This window comes from Castor canadensis, chromosome 18, assembly GCF_047511655.1.
Source record: "Castor canadensis chromosome 18, mCasCan1.hap1v2, whole genome shotgun sequence".
Taxonomy (NCBI): Eukaryota; Metazoa; Chordata; class Mammalia; order Rodentia; family Castoridae; genus Castor; species Castor canadensis.
In genome coordinates this window covers 4502245-4523546 of record NC_133403.1, presented here as the reverse complement: position 1 = coordinate 4523546, position 21302 = coordinate 4502245, and the positions used below count along the sequence as shown (strand labels likewise).

The 21302-nt window shown below is 38.7% G+C and overlaps 1 protein-coding gene across 1 annotated transcript in view; it reads left to right on the top strand.

Moving 5' to 3' along the window:
- Positions 1-1305: 1305 nt before the first annotated feature.
- The window catches only part of LOC141418925 (solute carrier family 5 member 4), an 81667-nt gene continuing 61670 nt past the window's right edge, over positions 1306-21302 (top strand). The window contains exons 1-5 of the mRNA XM_074061441.1: positions 1306-1467; positions 2385-2456; positions 4025-4129; positions 6646-6705; positions 11417-11521. Of these exons, the coding sequence (XP_073917542.1) occupies positions 1309-1467; positions 2385-2456; positions 4025-4129; positions 6646-6705; positions 11417-11521 (501 nt within the window). The 5' untranslated portion in view covers positions 1306-1308. The remainder of the gene's footprint in view (positions 1468-2384; positions 2457-4024; positions 4130-6645; positions 6706-11416; positions 11522-21302) is intronic.

The window sequence follows — 21302 nt, the reverse complement described above, 5'->3', positions numbered from 1 at the left end:
GTGGAAAACAGTATTGTAAGTCAGGTTACAATAAAGACACTTGCACACCCATGTTTATTGCAGCATTATTCAAAATAGACAAGTTATGAAAACAGCCCAGATGCCCTAAAACTGATGAATGGAATAAGAAAATGTGGTATTTATATACAATGGAGTTTTATTCCATTGTATATAGAATGAATGAAATTTTGTCATTTTCAGGTAAATGGATGGAACTGAAGAACATCATCTTAAGTGGAGCTAACCAGGTTCTGAAGGCCAAAAGTCAAATGTTTTCTCTCATATGTAGAAGACAGAGCCAATATAAATATAAGCATTATCATATACACATATAAATATATACAGAACATGTTTCCAAAAGAGGAGCTATTAGAAGAGACTAAGGGAGGAAGAAAAGAAAAAAGAATGGTAGAGTGAATAGTAATGAAACATCACATCTGTGAAGGAACAAGATTTTTAAAAATAGCACTAAAAACTGTTAAACAATACAGGATAAGGGGGAAAGGTAGAGAAGAGTAGTGGAGGGGTTAGACTGATTTAAACATAATGCATTTATAGGTAAAACACCAATGCAAAATCCCCACTGAACAATGAACAAACCCTTGAGCAATGAAGACAGGAATGTAAAGCAGGTCATGTTAAGTGGAGGGCACTGGTGGAAGGGGGAGAGTAAACAAAGAGGGTAAAGGAGGGTGAATATGACTGATGCGCTTTCTATACAAGTAGGACTTTGGAACATTGAAACCTGTTGGAATCACTTAAAGAAGGGGAATGAGGTAGGAGGGTGGAAGGCTGAAACAAATCAGGGCATAATACATGTACAAATGGAAATGTCACAATGAAAACCCCTGTATAACACCATATACTAATAAAAATGTTTTTCACAATGAATCCTCCCTTATAGAGAATGTATCCTAATAAAAATCAAATAAAAAAAGAATCCTACCTATTGTTTAAGGAACTATTATCCCGTGTCTCACCTGGCTCTTTCCTGGTCTCTCCACCTCTACACTTCTCCCATCTTTGCCTCCCTTCCTCTCTCTCTGGTCCTTACTTGAACTGGACAAATCTCCTTAGATTTCTACTCAGTGGTCATCCCACATTCTACCTTAAATTCTCACCCTCTCCCTGATTTTTGTGCTCTCCTGAAGCCAACACTGACCACTGGAGGGATGGAGTCTTGGGGCCTGGATTCACAGGAGAGGTTTAAAGTTCGACATACCAAGGAGCTGGCTCTGATATCTTGCTCCACCTTCCCCAGACTAATCATTAACCAAGTTCTTATATAAAGAAGGAGCCATCCTCAGGATGGGGACAGCACCACCTGCAGCCATGACCAGCACATTAAGCCCCAGCACCACCAATGGGACCCCAGAGCTGCCTGCATTGTCAGAGCGCATCAAAAATGCTGCTGACATCTCTGTCATTGTCATCTATTTTGTGGTGGTGATTGCTGTTGGGCTGTGGGTATGTGGGATCCCAGTGGACTTTCAGGGTGGGTACGAGGGTTGGGAGAAAGTTTTCTTTGGGTGGGAGAGGTGTGGCATGACAGACTGAGATGACATTACCAATTTTCACAAATGTCATTCTCTTTATCTGAACCATTTTCTTGTGTGTGACATAAATAATGCTTGTACTAAGTGAATTTGTTCTCCTAGCAACCTCACCATTTGAAAAGACAGGACTAGGAGCTACACTTGTTCTGTTTGGCATCTCCAGCACCTGGTATAATAAACAAAAATGTCATTTATTTCTTCCCATTGTTGTTTACTCACTTTCTGACTAAATGAGTTGAGTTCTTAAATAAGGCATACATTCTATTCGTTTCTTCTTTTTTAGTTTCAGCATGCAAATTTTCTTCCAAGGACAGCTTTAATCATTGTTTCCATAGATGGAAGTAAATAATGATTTTATGGAATATTACTTATTGAAGTCCTTCCAACCCTGAGATGTTACAAAACTGTCTTTGAAGTTCATTAAAATTTTATGCTGGGCATGAACCTAAACGGAGGAATATTGAGGAGGGAGGGAAAAGAGAGAGGGGAAAAATGAGAAGGTAATGGGAGATTGACGTACATTGTACATCTGGAAATGACATAATGGAATCCATTATTTTGTACAGTAAAAAAATGATGAGGAAGGAGTCAGGGGGTAAACTTGTTCAAAATACACTATTTGCAATATGGAATTTTCAGATGGAACCTCCTTGTACCATTAATGAATCCTAAATTTTAAAAATTAATACTCAATCACAATATCTAGGAAAACATGTCTCAGTAGGAGTACTAAAAAACTCACCAATGTCAGCACCCTGACCAAGTGGCCGAGAAAATTTGGGTGCGTCTGCTGTTGTCTGAACTTCATGTGTCTCCCTCTCTGCTCAGGCGATGCTGAAAACCAACCGAGGCACGGTTGGAGGCTTCTTCCTGGCTGGTCGAAATATAGCCTGGTGGCCGGTAAGTAGGCCAGAGTTTCCTGTAAAGAAATGTCCTGTGTGTTAAGTGTGAACAAAGGAAACACTGGAGATGTTGATTGTACCTGATGTACCTTGGTTGCTCACTTGCTGGGGGCTCTTTTGTAAATCCTTCATGATGGTGACCTTGATTTCAAAAAACTACAGAGTATCATGGATTGAGGGCAGGGTTAGTCTCACGTTTACAGACTCCCTAACTGAGCTCTACTCATGTGCTTTTCCTCAATAATCATGAGGATTTGGCCTTGGCTTCTTAACTCGCTCCACATGCTTGAGCTAATTGTGATTCCTCTTGTCTGGATCAGACTCTACTCTCTGCTCTCCTCCTTCCACGTTCAGCTTAGTTCCAGACCATAGCCATGCCCTGAGTGCCTCCCTAACTCTGATGCACTTATTGATGGCTAATTGTGTTTTCTGTAAGTATTAATGACGACCCTCCTGACTGTTGCCCTGTGGATATTCTCCTTTCTGATTTGTGATGTGTGGTCAACTATATTTCCATCATGGTAGTCTGTATCTTCTTCTTCTATGAACCTACAAAGCATCAGGATTTTGTTGGGAATAAGGGTGTATTTACCTTCTGGTTCATCTAAATGAAGTGAAATGGAGGTTGGAAAACAACCTGGCCAGGATGAATGGAGCAGACCAGTTGCAAGCTCAAAGTGGATTTTTATTTGGGGCATCCAATTAGACACTGCCTTCTGAGAACTATTTGTGAAACACACAAGTCTCAACCAATCCCAAAGCCACAAACTGTCTCCATCCCTCTCTTGGCCCCAAATATCTGAATAGAAAAAATGGTTTTACAGTGGGCTGTACAAGTAGATACAGATGAAATGCTGCAGGGCCTCACAGTCCAATTCTGTTCCCTCAGGACTGACTCTCATCCATGCCCATTCAGCAGAGTCTTAAGAACAGCAGGCAATGTGATAGAAAGGGAGATGGATGACAACAGGGTCCTATGGTTGGGAGCATAGAAAAGAATTTCCCTCCTCTTGACCCTTGTTTCTGATTCAAGGGTCAAGAGCTGAAAGGAGGTATGGCAGTTTGGGGCCAAAGATAGTCTCAACTCAGAGAATAGGTAAAAACACTAATGTTCCCCTAAGGCAAGTTCAAGTTTTTTCTGTAAATGGCCAAATTGTAAGTATTTTGGTGTTTATAGCCCAGAGAGTTTATTTCAACAACACAGCCCTATGACTTTAGCACCAAAAAAAAATGTTTATTGTCAATATGCAAAACCAATGAGCACAGCTGAGTTCCAATAAAAGTATTATATGCACTGAAATTTAAAGTTCATTTAGCTATACATTTTCACATTCCACAAAATATCATCCTTCTTTAGATTTTTTTAACCATTCAAAAACCTGAAAACTGCTCTTGGCTTATGGACCATACAAAAACTGATGACCGGCTAGATTTAGCCCATAAACCATAACTTGCTGACCCCTGCTCTGCTAAAGAGGGTTGTACCACCTCAAATATATCCATTTTCAAGAAGTCTGATTTGGACCTTTTAATTCTAACCATAGTCTCTTCTCTCTTTCTTTCCAGATTGGAGCCTCTCTCTTTGCCAGTAACATCAGCAGTGGCCATTTCGTGGGCCTGGCAGGGACAGGAGCAGCCTCGGGAATTGCAGTTGCAGCATTTGAGTCACATGTAAGAGACCTCAGGACTTTTTTTCTTTAAATCAAACACACATCCAGATATTTTAATCAAGCATATCCTAGGTTTTTCTGGGAGTCTGTGTCAGTCGTGTTCTTTGATTCTTATTTTCCCTTAGTCTACTTTTTGTTTGACTTTCAGCACCTCTGTATCCCCATCCTAACTGGATCATTCCAGTTACTATTATTACTGACTAGTGAGCATTTTCTCACGCTGTGATTTCTACCTGAGGTGTCATTTCTGCATGACTCAATCCTTGCTTTCACTTAACCTCTTTGACCATTTGAGCTCTCACCTTTACTCTCCTCTCTGAGCTACAAAACTATGTGCCCAGCCCTGAACTAGAAGCTCCACATGTGAGAAGCTCATGTTCTCTGGGAATACAAGCATGCACTAACAATAGGGTAGAAAGTACAAGGAAAGAAGTATCCACCAAGTATTGAGAGAGCTCAGAGGAGGCACATCCATCATAGAATGACGGGTAGGGATTGGCACACGTCAAGGGCGCCCGCGACCTGCGTGGGTGTGCTGCGGGAATCTAACCGAGAGAGGTGGGGAATGAGAAATAAGACACACAGACACACAGACATACAACCAAAAAGTGGGATCGGGAGGGCTACACGTTTCTGGTGGGAAACCAGAGCACCTACCTGAGCCAGAGTGTTTATTTTATAGGTCAGTACAAGGAAAGGACTCAGGTAAAAATCAAGCTTCAACAATTCTTTGATCTAAGGTAAAAGGAATGAGGTCTGGTGGGCTAATTTTCCTAAGGCTATACAAGCTTAATTACAACACATCTGTCCTGGAATCATCAAGGCACGCAGGACACCTTATCTAAGGTATTGATTAATCTGGCATCAGGGAGTCTCCAAAGAGTTCTGGTACTTTATCTACTTTTGCATCAGGGGGCTGGTATGAGGACACAGCAGGTTGTTTTCTTCAAGGAGATGCAGGAACAAAGGTCAAGACACCAGGTGCTGGGAGAAATATGGTAGGAGAGGCTTTGCAATCTCCTACTATGGGGAGACTGTGCAAGCTCCATTATTTCCCAGTCCAGGGTTCATGCCTGGTCCTCAACAAAGGGAACTTCCTGGTACTGATGCAGAAGGATAAGTAGAAATTGTCCAAGTGGGCTTGACCTAGAAAGTGACAGGAGGATAAGGAGTGAATTATTTAAGAGATAGTAGGCAGAATCTACAAGACCGTGACTGAGTTCCTAATTGTTCTACTATTATTTCCCCAGTATAATCTATATTGCCTTAATCAATGTCTAAGTTCTTTATGGACAGGGAATATGTCCTCTCTTGTACTCACACCACCTTATCACCTTTCACATGGCTGGGCATGTACTGAGAGTGTCATAAATAGTTCTTGAGTAGCCTGAGTTTTTCTGTTCTTTTATCTTTCCTAATGTTTTCATGTACATGTGTGTGCATTGCAATCAGAGGAAGATGTTTGTGTGGAAGAAAGTCGGATCACAGTGAGTTTAAACAGACCACCCCTAAATGGACTCAGGAAGTAACTGGCCTTGAGTCATCACAAAAGCTTTTTCCCTTCCCTTGTTGAAGATTGTTTTACTTCAGAAGTGTCAAGGACTCCTATACGCATCCAGCCAGAGGCCAGATATGTCCTATGGCCTGAGATTTGAACATGAACTTCAGAACTTCAGAATGCAGAGGTATGGATAGAAGCATGGACAGAATGACCTATAGCCTAATTAGTGTCATATCAGGATGCAGATAACCCTGCTGCTCTGCTTTTTGCCTTTGACCTTGGACGTCCTTAATCTCTACAAGGCTCAAGTTCCACCACAATAATACCTGTGCAGACTGTACCTGCCTCACTAGTTGTTACAGGGACAACATAAGTGATAAATGTGGAGGCTTTGTGTAACACTTGCATTTTAATACTGGATTATTTTATTATCATTATTATATTTGGCAAGACTTAAAGAGAGTGGAAACCTCTCTTTTTAATTTTACAGTGGGGTTTATTGTGATACTTCCATACAGGCATATAATGTATTCTGACCACATTCATACTCTGTGCTATTATGTCTTATCATCTTCCTCCCTATTTTTTATAATTTTAATGTTTCATTATTCTGTTTCCATACATGCATAAAAAGTACTTTGAGCATATTCACCAGCCATCACCCAAAATATTCTTCCCGTTCCTTTCTCATTGTCACCCATATATAATCTCTACCAATCAAGATTATTCCTTTTGGCAAAGGCTATATGATCTTACAGTAGTCCAACTGGAGTCACATCACTGTTGCCTTTTGACCATATCTTATCATAAATGTTTGGTCACATACTAAGCCCCAGAAAATAGTAGCTTCTGAATCATAGAAAGAGAGGAAAGCAAACCACAGTTTCTGGGGATCATAATTGTTGAATGAAACAGGAACTAACAAAACCTTTTTTTCTTTTCAGACTCAAAGGTCATGAAATGAGAAGGGCCACAAGTCAAACCCCTTTAACTTTACACTCCTTTGTTTCTTATAGGCCTTACTGCTACTGCTGTTTCTGGGGTGGTTCTTTGTCCCCATCTACATTAAGGCAGGGGTGAGTATCCACAGATATTCTGGGAAAATCCTTTAAGTGTATCTACCAGGCATTCATTTGTCCCACTCATCCTTTCTGTTCAATCAAGAAGCCTAGTTATTCAGCCCTCACCAATCCTATTGAAAAGAATATACAGGTGAAAAAGATAAAATCCCTTTCCCTTTCCCTATTGGAATTACCAGTGTATAATATGACTGCCACCAGGTGAGAAATTAGTAGTGACCCTGTATAAGGACCACTATGGTAAAGGTTAACCTGGCATAGAAACCCCGAGTCTGGTGTCATCCATTTGTCTTAAGAAAAGTTTCTCAGAGGTAATTTGACTTAAATCTTGAGAAATGAAGCTTGCTTTATAGATAGAGAAGTTGAATCATGCAGGGCCAGAAAAAAAATATATAGGGAAACTGAAAATCCTCATTTGTAATGTTTGGTAATCAGGTAAAATTATGATTAAAATAGAGAGTATATGGGGAAGGGGTTGTGGGAAGTAGAGATAAGTTCTTCAGGTGTACGTAAGATTCAATTATGAAAGGTTTATGTATATCCTAAATTTTAAAAGTGTGTCCTAAGGCTTGGGAGCATCGTGGCTCATGCCTGTAATCCCAGCTATGGAGATACAGGAAGATCAAGGTCTGAGGTCAACCACGGGAAAGTTAGCAAGACCCTGTATGAAAAACAAAGAAAAAAAAGGAAAAGGACTAGAAGCATGGCTTAAGTGGTGAAACACTTACCCACCAAGCACTAGGCCCTGAGTGCAATCCCCCATACCTAAAAAATTTTTTTTAAAAATTTCCTATACCCTCCTGGAAATGGGAAGTGTAGGGACTTCCAGGTGGTCAAGAATCATAATCTGATTTACAGGAGGGGGGGTTGGAGGTTTTTTGGAGGACAACAGACTTGAGACAAAGTTCACAGAATCCCTTGTTAGGTTCTAGAATGAAAACCAGAAGGAAAGGGAGATGATGTCTCTTGGTTGTCAGTGACAGGTGTGATTAGAGGTGAACACAGTGGAAAGGGAAGGCATTATGAGCAGCTCAAAGACTTTAAGCTTGATGTCTTGGATGCATGAGGACTCCATTAATGGAGCAGGGAACTCCAAAGGGCAGACAGATGACCAATGACAGAAGAACAATGAGCTAACATTGGAACTGGGTGCCTATAAGACACTAACATGGAGATACCCTGCAGGAAGTAGGAGAGTGAGGTGTACAGTTTGGTCAGGAGGGAGTTGTGGGCTGGAATTTTCAATGGAGATGTCTTTTTTTTTTCAGTAACATTATTTGAGCATCCAAGCTGTGCCAGTCACTGCACACAACATCATAGATGCCTTTGTGAGTGAGAAGCCATGGATCCATCACTTTAAAGATGGGAAACAAATAAATTTGACATCTCATGTGGAAGTGCTGTCCCATGCCATCCCAGGTGGCAATAGAAGAACTCCTAATCTAGTCAGGAATGCATCCCTAAGAAAGTGCCGTCTAAGTAGAGACTTGAGGAATGGGAAATGGTTAGCCAGTTTGGTAAAGATATACTATTCACTACCAAGAGTAGGGAATAGTATAAGCAAAACCCAGGATGAGAGAGTGAAGGACCCCGTGAACACCTGGAGTGGTTTAAAGGGGATGATATATAGGGATTGGGCTTGAAGCTGGAGGTTGTCAACAGCGATGGGGTTGAAGAAATGGACAAGAAGGTGATAAACCAAGTTAGTAGATGGCTGTGATCTATTCATGAGCCTGTCAATCTGAAATCTTATATTTTTCTTAATTCTTAATTAAGGTTCTTAATGGCTTTTAGTCCACTTTGTATTGCTATAATAAAATGCCTTTATTTTCTTTATAAAGAAAGCGGTCTATTTAGCTCACAATTCTGAAGGTTCAGAAGCACCAACAGCTGCTTAGCTCTAGCAAGGTCCCTTTTGGTGTATGGCACTACAGGGAAGTGACATATGCCCAAGAGAGAGGTCTCATGGCAATGAGAGAAAGCCAAAATGCTTGTAACAACCCACTCTCATAGTTTAATCCAATCTTGCAAGAGCAAGAACACACTCCCAGGAGAGTTAACTCACTTCCTCAAGAAAAACCTAATCACCCTCTCTTAAAGGACACACCATCACAATACCATGACACTACAGACCAAGCTTCCAGAAGTGCCCCTTTGGGAGACAAATAATATCCAAACCATCACAGGCTCATTTTTTCTTTATTGGTCTTTAGCGCCATACAACTGAGTTAATCTCACCCTTCATCACATAGCATAATGTTATTTGAAATCTGCCCAATGAAGACTAATTTTTTAAGAATATTTTGCTTTCCTTTCCCTTCTCTGCTTCCATTTACCTTCTTCTGACAAGACTCCACTTGAATGTGTGAGGTTACATTAAATAGTTAATTCTCCTTGAAACATATGGTGGTATTTTATGTATACATGCATATATAGATAAATTTTTAATTTACATAAATGCTATTTGGCTATAGAATTTATTCTGGGTGCTTTTCCCCCTGTTTGTATTTGTCTTTTAAAACTCCTCACTTACACATGTATATCCAGTTTTTTTTTCTGGATTCTGCTCATTCAGTCCCCTATTGATGGACACCTGGGTTCCCTGCCGCTCCCTAGCACTGCAAAAGGCAACATAAGGAAATTTTGGAGGAATGATAGAAACGAATTCTCCTGAATTTAAGTTTCTTAAGTGAATAATTTAAAAGCTAAATAAAAGTACTGTCGTGGCGAACAATCTTACCCTTTTATTTTTATAGAACTATATAAGAGTTTCTGTAATTCAGAGTTTCTTAACATCACCACTATTGACAATTTGAGTTAGAAATTCTTTGTTGTGAGATGCTGGTATGTGCATTGTAGGATGTTAGGCAACACCCCAGATATTGGGAGCACTAGTTACTTTTCAAATGTTGCCTGGTGAGGGATAAAATCACTCCCTATTAGAAACCATTGCTCCAGCATCATTTGTTCCAGGATTTCTGGGTTTGCATTTATATAAATGCACTAAGTGATGCCAGATTGCTATTGAGAATAGCCATACCCAGTTTCAATCTTGCCAATCATTGTTTCCACATCTTCATGATACTTTCTTGCAATGTAATTTTGTTGTTATAGTTTTGTTTTGTTTTGTTTTGTTTTTGTAGTTTTGAGACAAGGTCTCAATCTGTAACTCAGGCTGGCCTTGAATTTGTGATCTTTCTGCCTCTGCCTCCCAAATGCTAGGATTACAGGCATGTACCAACACTCCTGGCCCTTCTTTATAATTTTTGCAATCCCAACAGTTGTAGTATTTTTTAATTAAGGGCAGGATATACTATAGTTATCATGGCTCTACTTCAATCCAAATGTTCCCAACCAACTAGGGCACTATTCTGTCTCTCTGATCCTAGTTCCCACATTTATTCCTATTGGTGCTGGTGCTTAGACTATGGGTTGCTATGTCAGAGAGTAATTCCCGGGATGAGGGTGCTCAGAGGACAATCTTTCTGGCTATTACACAGAAGGTCACATTTGGATCATCCAGGGTCCCTTGTAGTTCCAGACTTGAACAAGTTCTACTGAAAGATTCTATCCTTGGTTCAATGACTCGTGACACAGACCTGTATATGTGTTCTTAGACATGACTTTCTATCTGTCCAGGTTTATTCACAATTGCTGGTCTATCAAGAGTTCCCCATCTTATTTTTTCGAAGAGAAATATAAATATTTATTAGCATCTTTTTATAGTGGAGACTAAACCATGAGCATAATCTACTCTGAAGAAATCAGAAAACCTTACTTCTTATATCATACGTTCCACAGCCAACCTCTTATTTCAGTAATGAAGACCACAGGTTTTCCTCTAAATAGAGAGTGAATGAAATGGTCTTCTTTTCAATAGGTGATTATATAAATACATATCCAAGTGTATTTTAGAATTTTTCAATTATTAATTCATTATGTGACTATAATTGTGGCTTGTTATTTACCAGGAATGCTATTTACTAGATCACAACATTACTGGCAAAAATAATTTTAAAAGTATTTGTTAAGTGTCTACCAGACATTTGGTTTGTAGGCATTTTTCATGCACCTTCACATCAAACCCACACTTTGAATGGGTGAAATACCATAGCAAAACCCCTTTGAACAGCAAATATACACTTCAAATGAAGAACAGGTATATTAAACAGGTTCTTTAGGGGGTGGATACTCTTCAGGGGAAGGTGAATGGAGAGAGTAAAGGGTAGTGAATATGGCCTATACACTTTATATACTTGTATGAAAATAGAACCATCAAACCTATTGCTGTTAAAATTGTTTTAAGTAGGGGGAAGGGAGATGAAGATGAATGAATTGTGGGTGAATCTGACCAAATTACATTGAAATCATATATGGACATATCACAATGAAACCATGCTATAAAACTAATATGTACTAATAAATATGTTTTTAAACCCCACTTTGGGAAAAGGGAAATTCAGAGACTGGAATTCTCCAAAGGTCACAATATGTAGGAAATATCAGAGCTACGAAGAGATTCCAAGATTGTCATTCTGCCTGTGGTCATTCCAGCCTTGCCACTCTACCAAGGAACCATGCCTTTCTCACATATTTACTCCCAGGGCGCCATATGCAATGCTTGACTGCCCATATGCATTAGTAAATGTTGGATAATCTGAATTGCTGGGCTCTGAAGGTGAATTCCTGTTGATGTCTGTCTCTGCAGGTGATGACCATGCCGGAATATCTCAAGAAGCGGTTTGGTGGAAAGCGACTCCAGATCTACCTCTCCATCATCTCCCTCTTCATCTGTGTGGCTTTGGGAATTTCAGTGAGTTCAGTGTTTTCTGGTATTATAGCTTCAAGAGGTTTTCTGAAGGGGTCAGAGTGCTAAGATCAGCATGTGTAGTCTGTCAATAGAATTAACATGTGGATTTCTTAAACTCCCTGAGGTCTATCAAATCCTAAAAGAGAAAGGGGGAGCTTTGAAGACCCTGAATTCATAGTAGACTTTCAAGTCATGGGAACCTTCAAAGTGTAAATTCACCCTCTGAGAGTCTTAAGGATATGAAAACATAGATACACGGAAGGGACAAAATGTCTCAATCATTCAAGTAATTATTATTACTTGAGTAAAGAGGAGGATTTTTCATGCCTTCTGCCTTTCCCACCACATATTAACTTACTTACACTTTCAGTATAGATTTTACTTACACAGATTCATACTCAGTCCAGATTTATATTTTCATTTTTAGTTTGATTATCAAGCCCTGAACCAAAAGGAAAATACTTTTTATTATTGTTCTGACTAGTCTTAAATTTGTCCTGTTTTATCTAACTGCCCCTGTAAAAAAGGTGACATAACATAAATAATTGCTAAAATAATTATTCCTTGGCGATAGTCAGTAATGAAAGAAGATAGGAATTTGAAGTTTCAGCAGCACATAAAGAAAATAGGGAAAGAGTAACTCATTTATCTTCACGAACTAGTGACTAATAAAATAATCTCCCCAAGTTTACAGTCCAGGCAGGTGTCTCAGTGTTCATGAGAGAAATCTGACCCTATGGCTCTTCTATTGAGCTGAGTCTTTGTTACACATAAACCAGCTAGCTGCTTAGATTAGATGCCATCAGCTTCCCTAACGCAATGTGAGCATTTTCCAGCACTACTGCAAATTGTTAGGCTCAGAATTAGGGTAATAAAGATTCTTGAGTGATGAGAGATCACCATAGAGCTAAGGAGATAAGCATTCTACACATGAAACAATTAGTCCCTTATGATGAGGCATGCAAATATAGTAAGACCCAGTCTGAAATAGAGTATATGCACAAGTGTGGCAGATGTTCTATGCAAACCCAGAAAAAGGGCTGGTACCTTCTGGATGGAATTAGAGGTGATGTTCATGAAGGAATCACTTAAACAGTCCCCAGGACAGGAAGGCTAGAAGAAGCAGAGGATTCCCTGGGTATCATGGGCTTTGTGCTCACATGTTTCCTGCCCCTCGCCCCCACAAGTGAATAGATTTTGCTAATCTAACTCTGACATCTACAGTTTCATGGTTCTAAAGAGCATAAATGTGCACTGAAGCAGGATGACAGCAGTTAAAGAAGCCACAGGAGTGGTGGCTTCATGGTGGTGGGGGACAGATGGAACATTGGCAAACTGGACGGCGGTGCAAGGAAACCAGGAAAATGTTTATGTTACCATGTAGGGTCTGTGGTCAGCTGGGAAAATAACACAGTAAGAGTCCATTCTTGCCTACAAGGTTTTGTTTTGCATAATATTAATAATGATTAAACTTAGATATGATTGTACACTTTTACACTCCGGTAACTGAATCTGTACTGGTTACTTATTAAGCAGATCATTACCAGGAAAGATTATTTTGTTCATGGGTTTTTAACCTCCAATAATACATATATTAAGAATTGGTTGTAAAACAAAATAAAAGTGGTTGTAGGCACAGTCTCTTAATCCTTACATGTTTCAGTTTATAGTACCTAAAAATACTGATATTCTTTTGCAAGTTGTAAAATCAAAAAATGAACATTGTTACAAACTACTTTCTTATCTATAACCTTCATTCTCATAGTAACAATTGTCCCTACAAAGTTCCCTATTATAATTCCCCCTTATCAGAAATATTGTGTCTTATTGTGAATGTAATTAATGCCAGTGAATTATACACTTAAATAGTTAAAATGGCAAATTCCGTGCCATCTATATTTTACAATAAAAAATCATTTACAATGTACAACATACATAGAATTTCAAAACCATTTGTTGAATGTCTTTGTACTACTATGTAATGGAAACAAAAAAATCAATGAATTTGTAATAAGATAATGTGTATTTTGTTTGTATACTAATGGATGGGACAACAAAAGTTAAAATGCTGTGATTCAATAATCTCCCCCTATGTAGATCAGTATGGATGAATACAGACAGATCCAGAAACGTATGAGTACAAACTTTCAAGGCAATGCTCTTTTTTTCTGAAATAGTGAATGATTTTTTTGTACATACCAATTTTCTCCAGTTTTAATGATAGTTACAATCCCAGAAAACCCCAATATGTAATGAAATTGCAAAAAGTACTTAATATAAGTAAAACTGAGTTGGATTCTAGAATAAGACAATCAATAACAGGTTTTTCACCAACACAAATTATCTGGAGGGAGGGAGAATAAAGAGCCAAGTCTTGTTTCAAAGCTTAGGATCAAAAAACAACTGCCTTCTGCTACACTCTTTCCCAATCCCAAGATCCACAAAGAAAAAAAAAAAACCTATTCCTGATTTTCCTGTGACTCTTAGAATTTGCTTTTGTTTTCCTAAAAGGCATGATTAACATGCTATTTCCCGGGGGGGGTTATTTTTATATGGATCCTAGAGGGATCTAAGTTGAAGGAGACAGATCAAAGTGGGGCCACCACAAGTTTGTGTGGAAAAAAAGACCAGGGAAACTGGGATCCAGGAAAAGCTAGGAGCATGGTCTTGCCCCTAGGTGGTGCCTCTGAAGGAGATGTTCTGTGCACACCCAGAAAAGGGGCTGGTCCCTTCTGGGTGGACTTGGAGGTAGTCTTCATGAAGGAGTCACTATACCTTCCTCTCTGAGTATTTTACCCTGGTCCTCTCAGTGAATGTTCCAACAATCCAATTATTTTTTTCCTTTTCAGTCACTTGTCCCCTCCTTGTTAGCAGAAATCTTCACTTCCTACATTTTTTTGAGACAGTGTCTCTCTAAGTTTTGTGGGCTGGCATGGAACTCACCATGTAGCCTAGGTTGGTCTTGAACTCACTATGTAGCTCATGCTGCCCTTGAACTCAAGATCCTCCTGCCTCAGCTTCCTGAGTTCTGAAATCACAAGCATGCACCACCATGTCAAGATCACTTCCTACTTTGTCTAGGAAATTTAAGCATGAATCACTCATTCCCCTTACTCAAAAAATCTCTTCACCCCACCACTCTGAGGACAAAATGTCTTCCTTTTAGTCACAGTCTTACTCCTCGTCTTCAGCCCGCCCTGATCCTGTCTCTTCTCCATGTTTACAGCTACCTGTTTCACTATTACTCCCACCATCTTTTACTTCCTCCATTCCATTAACTGCGACCCCTACCAGCATACACGAGTATCTTCCTTCCTTCAAATAACCATTGCTTTATTTTGTCTATCTAGTATTCTATTTTCAGCATTTCTGCCAACAGTTATGAAAAGTCATCTGCACAAACCGTCGTGTAGACATTTCTCATTTTCCGTTCACTCATTACCAGTCCTAGTAACTGATCCTCTAAGGGCTTCCAAGGCGTTCATAGTGGGATTACAGAGATGACATGTGAGCTACAGTAAACATTAGTGAGAGATCACCAAAGAAGAGTTAAGTCGGGCAGTGCAAGCTCAGTGTTGGGGCGTGGGTAGGGATTAGGTATGAACCACCTTACACACACAGGCACCCAAAGAAGTTCTTGCACATGGGCTCATTTAGATGTAGATGTGGGATGAAGGTCGGGCTAATCCAGATATGGGAATGACTTGGGCAAAGTCCCAGACTTAAAACTAAGCATGCTCTTTTGTTTTCAATTCTTAATCGAGTCAAAGCTGTCAGGTAGAGGGTGTCATGTTGTACGTGTCAATGTGGTTGCGCTGTTCACCAGAGATTTTACCTGTAGGCACTCTTTGTTCATAAGTACCTGGAAATTAGCACAAAGTAAGAAATCAGCATTTGGTAAACTGCCACCAGTGTTGGAATTTTAGCCCTACATAAATGTACAGAGAGACCCTGAGGTTGGTTTGGCCCAAACCTTTCGTTTTATAACTGATCAATCTAGCATTGTTATTGAAAATTACTGTCCTGCCTTTACATCATGAGTTAGTGACAAAGATATCACAGAACCCAGTTTTCCTGCCTGTAAGTATAGACTTCTTTATTTTTGCGGGTGGAGTATATACAGCATAAAAGTGTTCATAACATAAAGAAACAGGTCAGTGAATGATCACAAAATGATTACCCACATAATCAAAAGCCTCTTTTGTGATTCTCCCTTCTTCCCCCATATATTACTACCATCCTAATGTCTACTTTGCCTATTGAATTTTATATAAATGTAACCATGAGTGTACATTCTTTTGTTTCTTGCCTCTTTTGGTCAGCATTATATCTGGAAACTTCATTTTGCCGCAATTACTCATTTTCGTGACTGTAGAATATTATATTATATAACCATACCAAGTTTGTTTATTCATTCAGTGGGTGATTAACAAGAATATGGTTCTTTTTTGGCTATTTTGGATAATGTTACTATGAACATTTTGTGTCTCTTAGTGCCTTGGATCATGCATTTCTGTATGCTAAAGGAGCTTTATTGCTTGGTCATATGGAACCCATCTGTTTGACATTAATAGATAATACTGATCATGTCTTCAACATGTTTAAATTTATACTCCCACTAGCATGTTATAGTTCATCTTCCTTGTAGGACAGTCAACATTTGGTGTTGTCTGCTTTCTTTTAAACTTTGGCCATTCCTGTGAGTGAGTAACAATTTTTTGTGGCTCTAATGTGCATTTTTCATTTCTAATGGGGTTGAGCACCTTGACAGGTATTTATTGACCATTTGGTTATATTCTTGAGAAGGGTCTTTCAAGTATTTCTTTTTTCATTTTCATGTCATGCTCATTTTTTCTCTTTTTCTGCCATTCTTTTTTATTATTATTATTGTTGTGCTGGGAACACATTGCAACATTTACAAGAGTTCTTACACTATATCAAACATATCATAGTTAAATTTATGACTTTCATCATTCTCCTTTATTCCCACTCCCCCCATTCCTGTAATAGTTCCAAAAGGTCTCATTTTTCCATTTTCATGCGTGTGCACAGTATTTGCACCATTTTCATTTTTATTGAGTAAGTTTGTTCCTTTTTTATTCTTTGGTAGGTGGTTTTTACACATTTTGGGTATGGGCCCTTTGTGGGTTATATATGTTACAAATATCTTCTCCCAATAAGTAGCTTTCCTTTGAATGAACAGAAATTCTTAATTTAGATGTAGCCCATTCCAGCAATCCTTTATTTTATGTTTGGTGCTTTTCATATAAGAAATCTTTCCCTATCCTAACAGTAAAAAGAAATTCTACCCTAATAACCTCTGTTTTCTGTTCTTCCTTCTTTCTTTCTCTTATTCCCTTCCCTGTTCTTCCCAACAGGCCACTTACTTCCCCTTAATCTCCTTCTTTCTCTTCTCTTCCTCCTTCTCTCTCTCTCTCTCTCTCTCTCTCTCTCTCTCTCTCTCTCTCTCTCTCTCTCTGTCTCTGTCTCTCTCTCTCCCTCATACATGTTAACCCTTTGAGGTTTTTACACATATCACTACACTTTCACCCAAAATAATTAATGCAAAATTTCCTCTCATTTTAGCATTCATTTATGTTCTGCCTGATGTAATGATTTTTACCTGATCCTGATCCAGTCTTTACTATGGTCATTACAAATTATGGTTTTTCAAATTGAGCATACCTTTATATTCTTATTCCTAAAATTAGGGACAGTTTCTTGCAAAGCCACAATAGGATTATCTAGGAAAATCAACATTGGTGAAATAGTTTTATCTAATCAAATATTTAATTCCAGCTTTGTTATTGAACTAGTAAATATCCTTTTAGAATCTTTTTTTTTTGTTCTCTAACACACAATGTAATCCAGCATTAGGTATTACATTTAATACAAAATGTACTCCATTATTCTGGAATATTACTATCCCCTCTTCTTGTCCTTGATGACATGGATTTTTGTGGAGGGAGGTACTGATGGTTGAACTTAGGGCTTTGTGCTTGCTAAGCAGGTGCTCTGCCACTTGAGCCATGCCTCCGGTCCTCTTATTCGGGTTGTTTTTAAGACAGGGTCTTGCCTTTTGTCCAGGCTGGCCTGGACCATGGCCTTTCTTTTTTTTTTCTTTTATTATTCATATGTGCATACAAGGCTTGGGTCATTTCTCCCCCCTGCTCCTACCCCCTCCCTTACCACCCTCTCCATCCCCTCCCTCTCCCCCCCCCCACCCCCTCAATACCCAGGAGAATCTATTTTGCCCTTATTTCTCATTTTGTTGTAGAGAGAGTATAAGCAATAATAGGAAGGAACAAGGGTTTTTGCTGGTTGAGATAAGGATAGCTATACAGGGCATTGACTCACATTGATTTCCTGTGCGTGGGTGTTACCTTCTAGGTTAATTCTTTTTGATCTAACCTTTTCTCTAGTTCCTGGTCCCCTTTTCCTATTGGCCTCAGTTGCTTTTAAGCTATCTGCTTTAGTTTCTCTGCATTAAGGGCAACAAATGCTAGCTACTTTTTTAGGTGTCTTACCTATCCTCACCCCTCCCTTGTGTGCTCTCGCTTTTATCATGTGCTCAAAGTCCAATCCCCTTGTTGTGTTTGCCCTTGGTCTAATGTCCACATATGAGGGAGAACATACGATTTTTGGTCTTTCGGGCCAGGCTAACCTCACTGAGAATGATGTTCTCCAATTCCATCCATTTACCAGTGAATGATAACCTTTTGTTCTTCTTCATGTCTGCATAAAATTCCATTGTGTATAGATACCACATTTTCTTAATCCATTCGTCAGTGGTGGGGCATCTTGGCTGTTTCCATAACTTGGATATTATGAATAGTGCCGCAATAAACATGGGTGTGCAGGTGCCTCTGGAGTAACCTGTGTCACAGTCTTTTGGGTATATCCCCAAGAGTGGTATTGCTGGATCAAGTGGTAGATCAATGTCTAGCTTTTTAAGTAGCCTCCAAATTTTTTTCCAGAGTGGTTGTACTAGTTTACATTCCCACCAACAGTGTAAGAGGGTTCCTTTTTCCCCGCATCCTCACCAACACCTATTGGTGGTGGTGTTGCTGATGATGGCTATTCTAACAGGGGTGAGGTGGAATCTTAGCATGGTTTTAATTTGCATTTCCTTTATTGCTAGACATGGTGAGCATTTTTTCATGTGTTTTCTGGCCATTTGAATTTCTTCTTTTGAGAAAGTTCTGTTTAGTTCACTTGCCCATTTATTTATTGGTTCATTAGTTTTGGGAGAATTTTGTTTTTTAAGTTCCCTATATATTCTGGTTATCAGTCCTTTGTCTGATGTATAGTTGGCAAATATTTTCTCCCACTCTGTGGGTGTTCTTTTCAGTTTAGAAACCATTTCTTTTGATGAACAGAAGCTTTTTAGTTTTATGAAGTCCCTTTTATCTATGCTATCTCTTAGTTGCTGTGCTGCTAGAGTTGCATTGAGAAAGTTCTTGCCTATACCTACTAACTCCAGAGTATTTCCTACTCTTTCCTGTATCAACTTTAGAGTTTGTGGTCTGATATTAAGATCCTTGATCCATTTTGAGTTAATCTTGGTATAGGGTGATATACATGGATCTAGTTTCAGTTTTTTGCAGACTGCTAACCAGTTTTCCCAGCAGTTTTTGTTGAAGAGGCTGCTATTTCTCCATCGTATATTTTTAGCTCCTTTGTCAAAGACAAGTTGGTTATAGTTGTGTGGCTTCATATCTGGGTCCTCTATTCTGTTCCACTAGTCTTCATGTCTGTTTTTGTGCCAGTACCATGCTGTTTTTATTGCTACTGCTTTGTAATATAGTTTGAAATCAGGTATCGTGATAACTCCTGCATTGTTCTTTTGACTGAGTATTGCCTTGGCTGTTCATGGCCTCTTGTGTTTCCAGATAAATTTCATGGTAGATTTTTCGATCTCTTTAATGAACGTCATTGGAATTTTGATGGGAATTTCATTAAACATATAGATTACTTTTGGGAGTATAGACATTTTTACTATGTTGATTCTACCAATCCATGAGCATGGGAGATCTCTCCACTTTCTAAAGTCTTCCTCAATCTCTTTCTTCAGAAGTGTATAGTTTTCCTTGTAGAGGCCATTAACATCTTTTGTTACGTTTACACCTAGGTATTTGATTTTTTTTGAGGCTATTGTAAATGGAATTGTTTTCATACATTCTTTTTCCGTTTGCTCATTGTTAGTGTATAGAAACGCTAATGATTTTTCTATGTTGATTTTATATCCTGCTACCTTGCTATAGCTATTGATGATGTCTAGAAGCTTCTGAGTAGAGTTTTTTGGGTCTTTAAGGTATAGGATCATGTTGTCTGCAAATAGGGATATTTTGACAGTTTCTTTACCTATTGTATTCCTCTTATTCCTTCTTCTTGCCTAATTTCTCTGGCTAGGAATTCCAATACTATGTTGAATAGGAGTGGAGATAGTGGGCATCCTTGTCTGGTTCCTGATTTTAGAGGGAATGGTTTTAGTTTTTCTCCGTTAAGTATAATGCTGGCTGTAGGTTTGTCACATATAGCTTTTATAATGTTGAGGAACTTTCCTTCTATTCCTAGTTTTCTTAGAGCTTTTATCATGAAATGGTGTTGGATCTTATCAAAGGCTTTTTCTGCATCTATTGAGATGATCAAGTGGTTTTTGTCTTTGCTTCTGTTAATGTGGTTTATTACGTTTATTGATTTTCGTATGTTGAACCACCCCTGCATTCCTGAGATGAAGCCTACTAGTTCGAGGTGAATAATCTTTTTGATGTGTTGTTGAATTCGGTTTGCCATTATTTTGTTGAGGATTTTTGCATCAATGTTCCTTAAGGAGATTGGCCTATAGTTCTCCTTTTTGGAGGTGTCTTTGCCTGGTTTTGGGATAAGTGTAATACTGGCTTCATAAAATGTGTTTGGCAGTTTTCCTTCCCTTTCTATTTCATGGAACAGTTTAAGGAGGGTTGGTGTCAGTTCTTCTTTAAAGGTCTGATAGAATTCAGCAGAGAATCCATCAGGTCCTGGACTTTTCTTTTTGGGAAGACTCTTGATTGCTGCTTCAATTTCATTTTCTGTTATAGATCTATTCAGGTGATTAATTTCCTCTTGGTTCAGTTTTGGATGATCATATGTATCTAGAAATCTGTCCATTTCTTTTAGATTTTCAAATTTATTTGAATATAGGTTCTCAAAGTAGTCTCTGATGATTTCCTGGACTTCCATGGTGTTTGTTATCTCCCCTTTTGCATTCCTGATTCTACTAATTTGGGTTTTTTCTCTCCTCATTTTAGTCAGGTTTGCCAGGGGTCTATCGATCTTGTTTATTTTTTCAAAGAACCAACTTTTTGTTTCATTAATTCTTTGTATGTTTTTTTTGGTTTCTATTTCATTGATTTCAGCTCTTATTTTTATTATTTCTCTCCTTCTATTTGTTTTGGGATTTGCTTGTTCTTGTTTTTCTAGGAGTTTGAGATGTATCATTAGGTCATTGATTTGGGATCTTTCAGTCTTTTTAATATATGCACTCATGGCTATAAACTTTCATCTCAGGATTGCCTTAGTTGTGTCCCATAGGTTCTGGTAGGTTGTGTTTTCATTTTCATTGACTTCCAGGAACTTTTTAATTTCCTCTTTTATTTCATCAATGATCCATTCTTCATTAAGTAATGAGTTATTTAGTTTCCAGCTGTTTGCATGTTTTTTGTCTTTACTTTTGTTGTTAAGTTCTACTTTTACTGAATTGTGATCAGATAGTATGCACGGTATAATTTCTGTTTTCTTATAT